At 35.2% G+C, this 13,587-nt stretch overlaps 1 protein-coding gene across 1 annotated transcript; it reads left to right on the top strand.

Moving 5' to 3' along the window:
• The first annotated feature begins 4,857 nt into the window (after positions 1–4,857).
• Positions 4,858–6,787, top strand: LOC103326767 (glucan endo-1,3-beta-glucosidase-like). Its single transcript, XM_008229005.3, has 2 exons — positions 4,858–4,980; positions 5,517–6,787. The coding sequence occupies exons 1-2, from the start codon at positions 4,926–4,928 to the stop codon at positions 6,497–6,499; spliced, it is 1,038 nt and encodes a 345-aa protein (XP_008227227.2). The 5' UTR covers positions 4,858–4,925; the 3' UTR covers positions 6,500–6,787.
• The last annotated feature ends 6,800 nt before the right edge of the window (positions 6,788–13,587 follow it).

Below are 13,587 nucleotides of genomic sequence, written 5' to 3'. Positions count from 1 at the left end.
ATTCTTTACATTATCTTTGTGTTAGCCTTATTCTTGTGATTAGACTTGGTAAATCTTTTTGCACATAGCCATATTAATATGATTTTCGATTGGAGTTCACGTGATTTAAATTCCCAAATAAGGCTAGTGTAGACTTATGCAACCCTTATTATGTGAGCTTTTGAGCCTATCCCTTTCTTTCTTGAGTGTTATATACTATTCTATAATTTTCTCGTCTACAAGTCGTTGTGATCTCATTATTCTTTGTTTTGGTCAAATACTTGAGGATGTTTAAATATTTTGCTAGAACTACTTTCATTATCTATTTGAGGCATATTTCATGAACCACATGGATCCTAGGAAGTGATATAGGCCTTGTTTCGTTCGTTTGAGCCTTTCTAGCTAACCCATATCAATTTTATCCCTAGTCAACCCCTTGTGCCTTCTATGTAAGCCTTTATCATTCTTTACCCAATTCTCCACACCTTAACCTTTTGTATATTTATCCTACATCCTTCTAAGGAGCTTTGTAGAGCACTTTCATGGTTAAGGGAGAATTGCACAAAATGTTCAATCATGTGTATATGATACTGTTTCAAAAAAAAAAAAAAAAAAAAGTATGATTCCAAAGCCTTTCAACTCGAGTTTTTAAGCCTGAGGAGTGTTTTACACTTAATACCCTAAAGCTATCTAGTTTGGGAGTTATTGGCCTAACACTTGTTACATGGGTTGATTAGAAAGCTAATGGAGTTAAAAAAAAAAAAAAAGTGAAAAATAAAAAATAAAATAAAAATATTTCAGACAGTATCAAGATAAAATTGTGTGCTAAAGTGCAAGATGTTATAATTTCATGGAAAGCTTTACTTAGCCCTTAGACTTCGTTTGTTCATCCATATCTTTTTCTTGTTTCACCCATCACCCTAAGCCCTATTTCAACCTTAGTGAAAGTCCTACTTGATCCAAGGAGAAGTGTGGTGCCTCATGTGGAGAATATGTGTGGAAGGACTGTGGTCGGATGGTTTAAATATTTTCAAGTATGCGATATCTTCCCATGAGATCTTTTATTCATATCTTGTGATTTTATTTCAATTATGTGAGTACATCCTATTGCTTTGATTCTTCTCACATACATGAGTGACATTACCTAGTCAAATTTCGAGTGTTTTCATTGGAGTGAACATCCTTGGTGAGAATTGAAGTTAAAGCTTGTTCTCATTTGGTTATTTGACTTTTGTGAAGCTTAAGTCGTGGTTATATTAATGTTGGCTATTTCACACACGACACTCTAAGTTGTCCAATTAAAGTTTGGTTAACCCGTTGATAATGCTTGAGTTAATGTTGCTTATTTCTTGGAAGTGAGTTAACCGTTGGTGATTATCTCTGAGATCAATATTGGGAATTTAGTTGTTTGTATGTTTTGAGTCGTTGTTTTTTTTGTTTTTATTTTCCGTTTTGTTTTGCTCGAGGACTAGCAAAATCTAAGTTGTGGGTATTTTGATAAGTCCATAAATATACTCATTTATGTACTCTTTTTACTTAAGTTTTGTAGGAGAATTAGATTTAAAAAGGGCTTATTACTTTACTTTTCTGATTTTCAGCTTTTCTGCGCTCTTAGAAGGTTTTTAAGGAAAAATCAACTTTTCGGAGGAATTTTAGAGCAAGGCCAATTGGAGATGAAAGCTAACATCTTGAAGTTCAATCTGTGATTTTTCTAGAATTTTCTACCAAGCCAATTGGTACAGTATTACAAGTAAAGTTAGCCCACGTGCAGACAAGACAGTTTCATATATGTTACGTGAATGTGAAGAAACGGAAGCCTTCCCGAATTTTCCAAGTTACGTGCTATATATGGTTGGAAAGATAAGACATTTATCTTTCCAAAATATATTTTTAATGATTTTTCTGCAAGGCTGAAGATCCCCAAATCGTGTGACAATTGGGCTGAGCTGTATTTCCCTGTGGAGTTAGGAATTGTGATTTTTACTTTCCTATTTGGATTCCTTGTTTACCAAGACTTCTTGGACGACTTGTCAGTCAATTTTAGGGTTTTAGAACTCTGATATAAGTGATATAAAAGGCCAGCCAAGGCCCGGGATACGCATTCACGTCCAAAAGGGATCAACCGCGTAAGAGGAGAAAGCTACCAACGAGTTCTTTCTTTTCCTTTCTTCTTTTAAGTTTCAGTTCTTATATATTTATTTTTGAGTTCATCCAAGAGCATGAGTAACTAATATCTTGTTAGTTAGGGCTTAATCTTGAAGCCCTAAACATGATTTCAATTCTATAAACAAGTTTGAATGGATTTTCAGTTTCTACAAGCGTGATGATTTCGGTTTCTCTATGTTATGTGAATTTTGATATTTTGTTTCTTTGAGTAGCTAACTTTGAAGCATGTATTGGAATTAAATTGTTGTAGAACATAGGTCAATTGCCATATTGAATGTGTTCTTGTTTGCAACGAATAATGGGGTTAAGAACTAGTTATGAGAAATCGATTCTTGAATTCCTAATAACAAATGCCATGTTTTAGGGTTTTTGTGACACTCATATTCTCTTTGATCTTAATGGATTCTTGATTGTTAATTTGAGTAAATGTCATACTATATTTCAATTAAGAATACATGTATTGAAGTAAATGCCATACACTTTACATGCACTTAAGAGAGAATCATACAACTCGAGTCAAATGCCATGATCTTGTTGTGAGTGTCGTCATCATATGCTTGCTAGAAATTGATTATCTATTGTTGTTTATGGATTGATTGATTGGTTAGAGGTGGATAGTGAGTCCTAGCTATTGTTCTTGATTGATTATAAACCAATTTTTCTTAAACTCTAATTTAAATTCTGTTTTGTTTTGTTTTCCTTATTTTGTTTTATTCACAAAATCAAATCAAAACCCCCCTTGGTGTTGGCGTGTGTGTGGAAGTCCTTGTGTTTTCGTTGCGTGACATTGATAAACATCTCTCTACATTACAATCTCTGTGGGAATGACCTTTGCTTGCTTACTATACTATCATTTGATTTGTGCACTTGCAAGGTTTAAATATTGTTGTTAAAAATTACCAACATAGGCTTATAAATACCTTGTGAAGGTGTGGTTGAGATACCAAGTGATGTGGTAAATCCAACTGAAAATGAAAACTTGTAATCCTTTGCCATTGTGAATAGAAGGTTGAGAGCTTTCTTGTATGTGTGTATGCGAAAGTTTCCTGCATGAGGCAAGTCTCACTTGTGTGTATTGGTGTCACTTGTTCCGCTGCGTGTACTCTGAAGCCTCACGGGTTTGGAGGTGAAGAGAAGGCTGATTTAGGAGGAGTCTATTAAAGGCGTTTTTCACCCTGTTACACCTACCATGTTCCAGATATGAGATAGTTTATAATATATATTTGCACTCATATAATACGGGTGGTGTAAGAAAGCTAAAGTTGGAGCTTCATTATCGCTACCCTTTGAAATTGGTTTTTAGTTATTTGAGAGCCCTTAAATATATACATACAACGACACTTGAAATGAGGTACCCAACCCCACCGTTATGTGGTGTGGGTCCCGCTTCTCTATATCTATGTCCGCCAACTGCGACCAGTTTAAGCGTATATAGCCAATCGACTTGTCAATTTTTTTTCTGTGTTTGATTCGCCCTTCTCCTCTTCTTCAGTATCTCTAGTATTGTTATGATCATACGCACACACAGATTAAAGACCCCACAATCAACGGGAAAACGAAAGATTATGGTTCAGATCAATTCAGATCAAAGATAAAGATGTTGCAACCCTGGAGGAAAACTTGCATACTACTCTTTCAATAGCAAAACCCAGAATTTTCGAGTCTCTCCCTGTCACTATTACTAACATATATAATTGAAATTTCAAACTGATTTAAGAGCCTCCCATAAGCCAGAAGCTAAATTCCTTCCTAGTCCTTGGTACGTAATAAGCACTCCAAATACATACGCGACGGCATGACCATATGCTCAAAATCAATCAAAGATTACATTTTGACTGGGTCAGTTTTTAGACTTGTAGTCAGAAAACGGTATTTCAATTGACTAATTAGTATTAACTGAACCCAATCCCCCATGCTTAGTCCACTAAGGCGTTAAAATCCTAGAGGCTTTAGACTTACAAACAGGACCCCTAGCAATTTTAGATCATATGCCTCTTCTGTCTAAGTCAACTGTACTGGATGGAGAGGAAGGAGTATGAACCCAATGACTTTTCAATAAGGAAATATGGAAATGCAGACAATATCAAGGACTATATACATGGGGCCATGGGTACAAGATGAAATTTTTTATATTTGAAAGGTGTTTTTATCACAAAACATCTTCGAGGTTTACAAAATTAGCAGCTTTAGTCTTTTCTTTTTTTGTCAGGAATGGCCCTCCACATTAACTCCCACGTCAAGTAAATCCATGCCGTTTAATTCTGTCAATATATCTGTTAATTTGCTACCGTGGCACATGTGTGAACTAAGCTCATCAAAAGCCCTTTTTTTTTTATCAATATGACGGATATTTATACAATATGACGGATTTCATATAAATCAAAGGTTAATTTACTGGCAAGGGGCTTGTACACATGCTATTAATCTACTCATTTTCCTTTACGTGTCTGTTGAGTCTTGTTAATTTTCAATTTGGTTGATCAATTTGACTTGAACTCTTTCTGCAAAACGTGCCTGGCGGGCAGGTCTTCTTGTTATCATAATTTTTTTCTTCAACAGCAAGTCATTGTCATTATTAGTCAATTCTTCCGCAGTGATTGACGGGATAATGGGTAATTGCTTAATTTCCGGATAGCTTGGGACCTCCTCTAAACTCTACCGCCTAAACATATGTGAATATGGTATGTTAATGTAGGGAGTGAGTTATTTATACAATTTCCTCTTCTTCATGGATTTCCCTACACAAGCAAATATAACAGGTCTCACTTTCAAAAACTCTTATGGCTTCCATATTGCTGCTACTTGTTTTGTTGATGCCTGCCCTGCAAATAACAGGTCTTACTTTCTGCTTTTGAATATATATATATATATATATGGCATCAAGCAAATATAATAATTTTCCATGCTTTTTCATCAAACCTGTTTTCTAGCTTACGTGGGTAGATTGATGTGAGGTTATTTCTTCAATCATGTTTAAAGTACAAGAGTTTGAGGTAGATTATATTAAGTAGTTCTGTTTCATTATATAATTGAAATTATGATATATTAAAGCATATATATACCATGCAGAAAACTTCTGCTTTCTCTATCCAAATTTTATTTTATTTTAAAATACAAGCCATATTGCAGAAGGGGGGATTCGAACATAGGACCTCGGATGCAAGGGTGACTACTCTTAACCACTTGAATTACATGTCCCTTGCATCTTTATCCAAATTCTGAATTAGAAGCAATTGGAGTTGTAGTAATTTCTTTGGTCATTTCATGTATGAAATTAAAATTGTCATCCTTTAAAACATTCTTTAAGCAAGTTGTTTCTCTTGTTGCCAAACATGCTTTCACAAGCTGAAACTTTGATGCTTGTATTTCAGGTGCACAATCTGTTGGTGTTTGTTATGGACAAAATGGCAACAATTTACCATCCCCAACAGAAGTCGTTGACTTGTACAAAAGCAATGGCATTGGAAGAATGAGAATTTATGAACCCAATTATCCAACCTATGAAGCCCTTAAAGGTTCTAACATAGAACTCACCGTGACCATCCCCATCGACAAGCTTCAAGGCCTCAATGATGCTGATGCTGCAACAGATTGGGTCGAAAAGAATGTACAAGCCTACTTGCCTGACGTCAAGTTCAAATACATCGCGGTCGGGAACGAAGTACACCCCACCGATGCAGAGGCCCAGTATCTCCTCCCAGCCATCCAAAACATTCATAGTGCAATTGTAGCAGCCAATCTGCAAGGCCAGATCAAAGTCTCAACAGCAATTGACCCATCCCACGTGGACAATGACTACCCTCCTTCAGCTGGAAAATATAGTGATGCTGCAAAGTCATTCATAACCCCAGTTATAAACTTCCTAGCCAGCAATGGGGCCCCTCTTCTTGTCAATGTGTACCCTTACTTCAGCTACACTGCAAATCCTGCTGACATAGACCTTGCCTATGCCTTATTCACTTCACAAGGGGTCACGATGCCGGACGGTGTAAAGTACCAAAACCTGTTTGATGCTCTTCTGGATGCTCAGTACTCGGCTCTTGAGAAAGCCAATGCTTCCAACGTGGAGATCGTCGTGTCGGAGAGCGGTTGGCCATCCAAAGGTGGTGTTGCTGCAACCCCTAAAAATGCACAAACATTCTACCAGAATTTAATCAACCATGTGACGGGTACTAATGGGACTCCGAAGAGGCCTGGAAAAGCTATAGAAACTTACCTTTTTGCCATGTTTGATGAAAATATGAAGGCCGGTAGTGAAGTTGAGAGACACTTCGGTATTTTCAAGTTCAACCCCACGAAAAAAGTACAATGCGCCAGGTGCATGGGTGCGCCAATTATGTGGGCCATTGGATGAGCTGTTGTGAGATGTGGGGTAATCTACACCCAAAGAAATGCACCAGTCTCTAGGCTTGGCTTTTACCAAAAAGTTGAAGACACCAATCAATTGGCTATTACTTTTTCAATCCTGCTCGGTTGGTAAGATTTGGAAAAAGATTGTGTAATGTTCCAAGATCGAGAAAGTTTCTTGATAACATGTTAAAGGGTACAAACTCCAGTTCATTTCAATTCTAATTTTTTGTTAAAAACTTGTATGTTCCAAGAATTGTACTGTCACTACAAGAAAAACAGGTATTAGTAGCTACCCACTTGGTCACAGAAACTACCTTTTTTGGACACTATATGCAATTAGTGCCAAAATATTAGTGGTAACTGGATGGTCACTAGAAGCTCGTCACAAATTCTATTTAGTGACCATTCTCAAGTATTGGTCACTACAACACAACAAATTAGTGATTATGCCAGTGTGGTCACTAATAAAAGTGAGATTAGTGACCATAACGTTGGTCACTAAAGGGCTACAATTTGTTCACCAAAACACTCATTTTGGTCACTAAAAGAAGGTCACGTGCTCACATTAGTGACCTACTTGCTTGGTCACTGATGTATTTCAAAAGATTGGTAACTAATTAGGTTTTCCTGTCATTGTTCTTTATTGAATTATAATATGAAATAACAATTAATTTCTTTTTAAACAGCGATATAGATCTCAAAAGCATTCCATACATCTTTTCAAAAGCAATCCATACATTCTTCCAACAAATTCACAAAATGTCTCAAATCTCAAAACTAAAATTCTAGGTATTTAAGTTAAACCTAAATGTCAATTGTTTCCCAAAAACAAATAAAGAGCATAAGATTCATCACTAGTAGATTGTCCTTTATCCTATGACCTCTAATTGTCCTCTAATATACTAGAAATTTATCTATAAGACCTGCATTAAACAAAGAATAATTATTTACAAGAAGATAAATTCAAATAAAAAAACAAGATTTGTAGAGTACCAACAAGGAGAAAAAAAAATAAGAAGGAAAAAACAAAATAACAACAAGAAAACTAGCAATAATACATCACTGGGGACAAATATATATAGTGAAAAACAATAACAAGAAATCTTAACAGCTAGCTAAAGACAAATGAGTCATAATCCATCATGTCTCTCCTCCGAATTAAAAGTCTCACACAACCAAAGATCATTAATCCACCTATCCAACGAAGTGAAAGCTTGAGGCAGAGGTCTGTAAGCAATAAAACTGGCAAACCACACTCTGGCAGCCCAAGGGCAAAGGTGTATGCTCAATCGATTCAGGTTGTTCAATGGAAAAAGGGCAAGTAGGAGACTGGCAGAGCTTGCTCCTTAAAAGGACCTCAAAAGTGGGAAGGAAACCATTGATTGCGCACCATAGAAAAAAATTGATTTTATGGAGCGTTTGGCAATTCCGAATTCAAAGCCAGACTTTAGAATCAATCACATGGGAAGAGCTTGCCTTTATCTAGTAATATTCTGATTTTACTGAGTATCTCCCATTCATGGTGTATGAAAATACCTATAGGATAGCTTAAAACACTAAAAGAGTAAAGTCTGCATTTTGATGAAACAACAAAACCAGTGAAGCATGTGGGAGAAGAAATATAATTCAAAGCAAAAATACAACATCACTCCCCCTTAATTCTACAACACAATCTCCCCTCCTTTTTATCATAATTTCACACAGTCATCTCTCCCCCTTTTTGTCAGGAAATCCAAAGGGTAAGGAAAGAACATAAGGGAGCATATATAATAACAAAAATAAGAGGCAAAAATCAATTTGCAATCCCAACATATAAAGACATAGAGATTAACCAATGAAGCAATTAAAGGGCTTTATCTTGTCGTGATTGTAGGTTGCTCAACATGTGTGGTTACTTGAAGGCACTAGTAAGGAAGACACTTTTGATGTCCATTTGGCTTGCCAAGTGACAACGAGCAATAACCTCACCAATTGCAAATGTGCAACAGGTGCAAAAGTCTCATCTTTCATAGCCAAGATCCATTGACCTACAAGAACAACATACACAATCTTAGATTCAATTGTATAAACATAATACATGATACTTACCTCTTTGTTTACGTGTCTGTTAGGCTTTATTTGGTCATACACATTCCAATGATGTCAAAGGAGAGAGTCTCGTGAATTTTTACTTTAAGTTTGAAAGTGATATAATTGATAACGATACAGAAATCTTGAGGAATGGTTTACAAGACTTCCTTGTCTTTCAAAACCTAGCTGCACACTTGTGTAATTGAACAATAATTCTACCCCTAAATATATGCCAAAAATGAACACAATGATAGCACTCAATAAAAAAGAGATGAAAAATAAGAGGCATGCATATATGGCAAGAGAGCAACAAGAGCAAATGTTTCATTATATTCCAGCCCTTCAACTTGAGAGTATTCTTGATTGGATATTCAATTTCTAAAGCTTTCTTCTCTTTCATTATAGAGCATAGGGAGATACGATGTGAAGACTGTGATGAGCAATGGAAAGAAAAATCAGGCTACACATGGAAACAAGAAGCATAAAACGATACCATATGGGAAAAATGCCTTTTTATTTATTTATAAAAAATAAAAGATAAAACCACAAAAAAAAAAAAAAAAAACATAAGCAGCACTTGAGAAAAGAGAACGAAACCACAAAGACATCAATCAAAATACATAGAATCACCAATTACTATGCTTAATAAGAGACCAAGACTCTTCCTTCATACATGCCCAAAAAAAAAAAAAAAAACATGAGTTCATGTCAACATTGTGCAGAAGGATAGACAAGCAAAGCCAATACCAATATCTCTCTAGAAGTATTTGAAGTAAAGCCTTTCAGGATCTAAGGCACATCAAATCACAAAGGTTTAATCAAACATAAGGATAATAAAATGGAGAATCAAAAGTATTTGTAAGAAATAAAGTCCATCAAATGAGAAAATATCAAAGCCCAAAATCTCGTGTTATGTGACTAAACTTGCTTAATAAAAACGAAAAAGTCCAACCAAGAACAAGCCAAGAATAGAGAATAAACACATACAAAATGCATACAGAGGTCACCACTTACACCCTTTTTTATTATTTTAATTTTTTTAAAGCTAACTTTATCAAGCTTTCTACAAGACCCATGTAACGGGTGTTAAATCAATGTACTCAAGTCAGTTGACTTTTAAGACAATGGGTGTTAAAGTACCCCTAGGATGTACTAACCCGAGTCATGTAGGCTATAAAGAGAAGCAATGTGTATAAGATCAAAGCTTTTTGACGCGAACCTTGACGTGGGTTAGACAAGAGGCTCGGTTACTTGGCAAGGATCAAGCATTTATTTTACTGTACTTTTAATTAAAGTGATTATGACTTTGTGAGCTCAGTAATGAAAAGTACAATGCAAATCTAGTATCAAGACAAGGGCAATGTGAGGATTCATTCAATATTGTTAAGCAAGATCAGAGTGTATATGCTATATGTGAGACATGAGATTTAATATAAAGGGCATTTAATTGACCTTATAAAGAACAAAGACAATTGAGAACTGTTCACATAAACCCAACAGTGATATGCTCAAAGTGATCCAAGCCAAAAATACAATCTAAGATCAGCATAAGCTTCCAGATATCAGTAGGATTGATATCGCTTATCAATCCCAGAACGTGCTGAAGAAGGTAGTTAGAGTTTAATCCAATTTATGTTACAAAAACAAAGAAAAGAACAGTTGGAGTCTTTTGGCATGCATCAAAACACAAACAATTATTCAAAAAAACAAATACCTAAAGACTTTCTAAGAGTGTCAAATTGAAGATTATCTAAAGGTTTTGCAACAAGATATTTAATATCCAAATTTTCTAAAGTAGTGGGTTCATGCACGACATTAGTGGAGGCAAACATACAATTATGATTTTCCTTTTTCCTCCAAACTAACTTTGTCTTAGTTGATGGCAAACAATGAAAAGATGATAGTTTGGGTAAGCTCTCTCTAGGGACTATCATCTTTTCCACCATATTTTTCCACCAATTTTCATACACCCAAAGAAACATCAGAGATAGCCAAGAATTTGCTGCTGCACCACTTGATGAGGTTTCGAAGGTGTTCCTGTGGAGATTCCGAAGATCAAGTTCATCGGCCAAATGGGTTTTATGAAAAACATTCTCTTGTTTATCTTTTCTTTTGTGATGAACTAATTTCTCTTGATAGGGCTACAATGTAGCCTAACCATGAACACTTCATTTTTATAGTTATATTAATTTCTAATTATTATCCAATGTTGAGTATTTGTTACTGTTCTTAATGATTTATATATCTAGCTAATATTTAATTGATGATCCAAGAGGAGACCGAGAGGAGATGTTTGGTGTTTTCTTCTTGTAAGAAATGCCATGACTTGAATCAGTGCCCGAGAGGGACTAACATGACTCATGCAATTTTCTTGTAGGTTCTCATAGAACTGAATGGGTTCTTGGTTTTTTAAATCCGTTGCTCGATAGAGAATGGGTTGTTAATTGAGAATAATTTTGGTTGAGCCCGAGAGGGGATATCGAATGAATTAGGAGAAACCAATTGTCAACATGGATAGTAATTAGGGTTAATTGGCTATAAGAATTAAGTGGAATTGGTTATGGTGAAATCGGATGCTCTAGTGTCTCATCAACTTGATTTTCCATAATTATTTTAGTTTACTTAAATCAATCAATCTTCTCAATCAACTGTTCAAATAAACTTTTGAATTAATTATAATTGGTAGTTAATAGGAAATTACAGTTTTCGTGGGAACAACACTGTACTTCTTTCTATATTACTTGTGCGAATTGTGCGCTTGCAATAATCTCACAACAACCCTCATGTGATTCATCCAAGCTAACTGTGGTGATGAGTGCAACAATCTTTTCATTATTCTCATATTCTGATTCACTATCAGTCCATGTTGTATTTATTCCTTTGTTCTTCTCATCCTTTTGCTTCTTCAAAGTGTTAGCACATTTAGAAAATATGTGACCATAGCCTCCACATTCATAGCATTTGACTTTTCCTTTTGAATTTTTCGTATCATTTGGCCTGCAAGATTTTGAAACAACGTCAGTATTATAAATATTTTTAATTTTCTCAAAATCCATACCTGAGTAGTTTTGTGAGTCTTGATCCTTAGAGTTTCGATTCTTAAGAAAACTCTTGAACGGTCTCAACATAGCACGATCTATCCTACAATATTCCTGATCTCGCTAAGTGTGTCTGGCGACCGGCTATGATGCCAACTGAAAATACCTATAGGATAACTTAAAACACTAAAAGAGTAAAGTCTACATTTTGAGTAGTCAAGAGTAATACAATAATATATATTTAAAAAAATGCCAAAGGGATTGATACGATGTATCAATCTTCTACAGTGTAGAACGTAAAATCAGAAAGTACACAAAGTATTTTACGTGGTAAAACCCCACCTCTGGGGAAAATCTACGGGGACTCCTCAGTCCAAAATAAATCTACTATAAAACGATGATTACAAGAAGTAGTCACACACTAATCCTAGACCCATTCTAGATAATGTTTATCGACTTCTTCGTAACTCCACTTCTGTCATGGGATGATCTTTTGACTCTCATTATGTTGAATCTGATATTGATCACGATCGATTCAAGCTCACCGGAGAAAAATCACCACAACGGTCTTGGTGCCCTCAACCATATGAGTCACCGAACATGCAAATGAATGTAAATGAAAGATAAAAGTGTTTGATAAATCACCAAGTAAACATGGAACACTAACATGGAACACTTGATGATTTATCTCAAATAAAAACTTAGCTTTCCAAAGTTTATGGACTGAAAATATGATCGTGAAAAAGCTCACGGAACAAAGAAGACGAAGGTCTTATTTTATAGACTTTTTCTTTACAAGAAAGAAAACACGTTGAAAACCAAATTACTTGATTTGCATGATCTGAATAAAATCAAAAAGATATTTTCCTATTCTAATGATGATCACACGTGAAGCCCAAAACAATAGGAAAGTAAAAACCTAATAAAGGAAATTTATGATAATATTAGGACTCCTTTAATGGTGGGATTATCATAAATGTCCTTTATTGTGTTTACTTTCCTATTGTTTTGGGCTTCACGTGTGATCATCATTAGAATAAGAAAATATCTTTTTGATTTTATTCAAATTGTGCAAATCAAGTAATTTGGTTTTCAACGTGTTTTCTTTTTTGTAAAGAAAAAGTCTATAGAATAAGACCTTTGTCTTCTTTGTTCCGTGAGCTTTTCACGATCATATTTTCAGTCCATAAACTTTGGAAAACTGAGTTTTTATTTGAGATAAATCATCAAGTGTTCCATGTTTACTTGGTGATTTATCAAACACTTTTATCTTTCATATTGCATTCATTTGAATGTTCGGTGATTCATACGGTTGAGGGCACCAAGAGCATTGTGGCGATTTTTCTTCGGTGAGCTTGAATCGATCGTGACCAATATCGGATTCAACATAAGGAGAGTTGGAAGAACTCTGGCGGGCTTGAAGCAATTGTGACCAGTATTGCGTTCAACATAAGGAATGTCGAAAGATTATCCCATGACAGAAGTTGAGTTACTAAGAAGTCGGTAAACATTATCTAGAATGTGTCTAGGATAAGTGTGAGAGTACTTCTTGTAATCATCGTTCTATAGTGGATTTGTTTTGGACTAGGGAGTCCCGTGAATTTTCCCTGGAGTTGAGGTTTTACCACGTAAAATAATTCTCTGCGTGTTCCTTTATTTTATGCTCTTCACGTTTTCCAAGATTTATAAACCATATCAATCCTGCTACTAAAGTTTATTTTTATTTATTGATTATAATTTTAAATTGGCCTATTCACCCCTCTAGGCATTCTTAGTCATCCTACAAGTAATTTCCAGATCTCTCGCTTTCTAAACGGGTGTTCTAACCAACTAAGATATGAGAACCCTTTATGTTCATCTTTCTTAAAAGCCCCAGAATAAGAAAGATCATACAAAAAACTAAAAGCTGGCACATTTATATCGTCTTTTCTATTCCAGCGCTTTCATGTATTTATTTTGTTTTTATGAAAGAAAAGCACAAATA

The sequence above is a fragment of the Prunus mume genome, linkage group LG3, assembly GCF_029339155.1.
Source record: "Prunus mume cultivar Tortuosa linkage group LG3, ASM2933915v1, whole genome shotgun sequence".
Taxonomy (NCBI): Eukaryota; Viridiplantae; Streptophyta; class Magnoliopsida; order Rosales; family Rosaceae; genus Prunus; species Prunus mume.
This window is presented reverse-complemented; position numbering and strand designations above follow the sequence as displayed.

What these genes read in the sequence shown, in the direction of transcription:
- LOC103326767 (XM_008229005.3), top strand. Translation starts at nt 4,926, where the DNA reads ATGGCTTCCATATTGCTGCTACTTGTTTTGTTGATGCCTGCCCTGCAA. An exon ending in GCCTGCCCTGCAAATAACAG is followed by an intron (nt 4,981 to 5,516) that starts GTCTTACTTTCT and finishes CTTGTATTTCAG; the next exon opens with GTGCACAATCTGTTGGTGTT.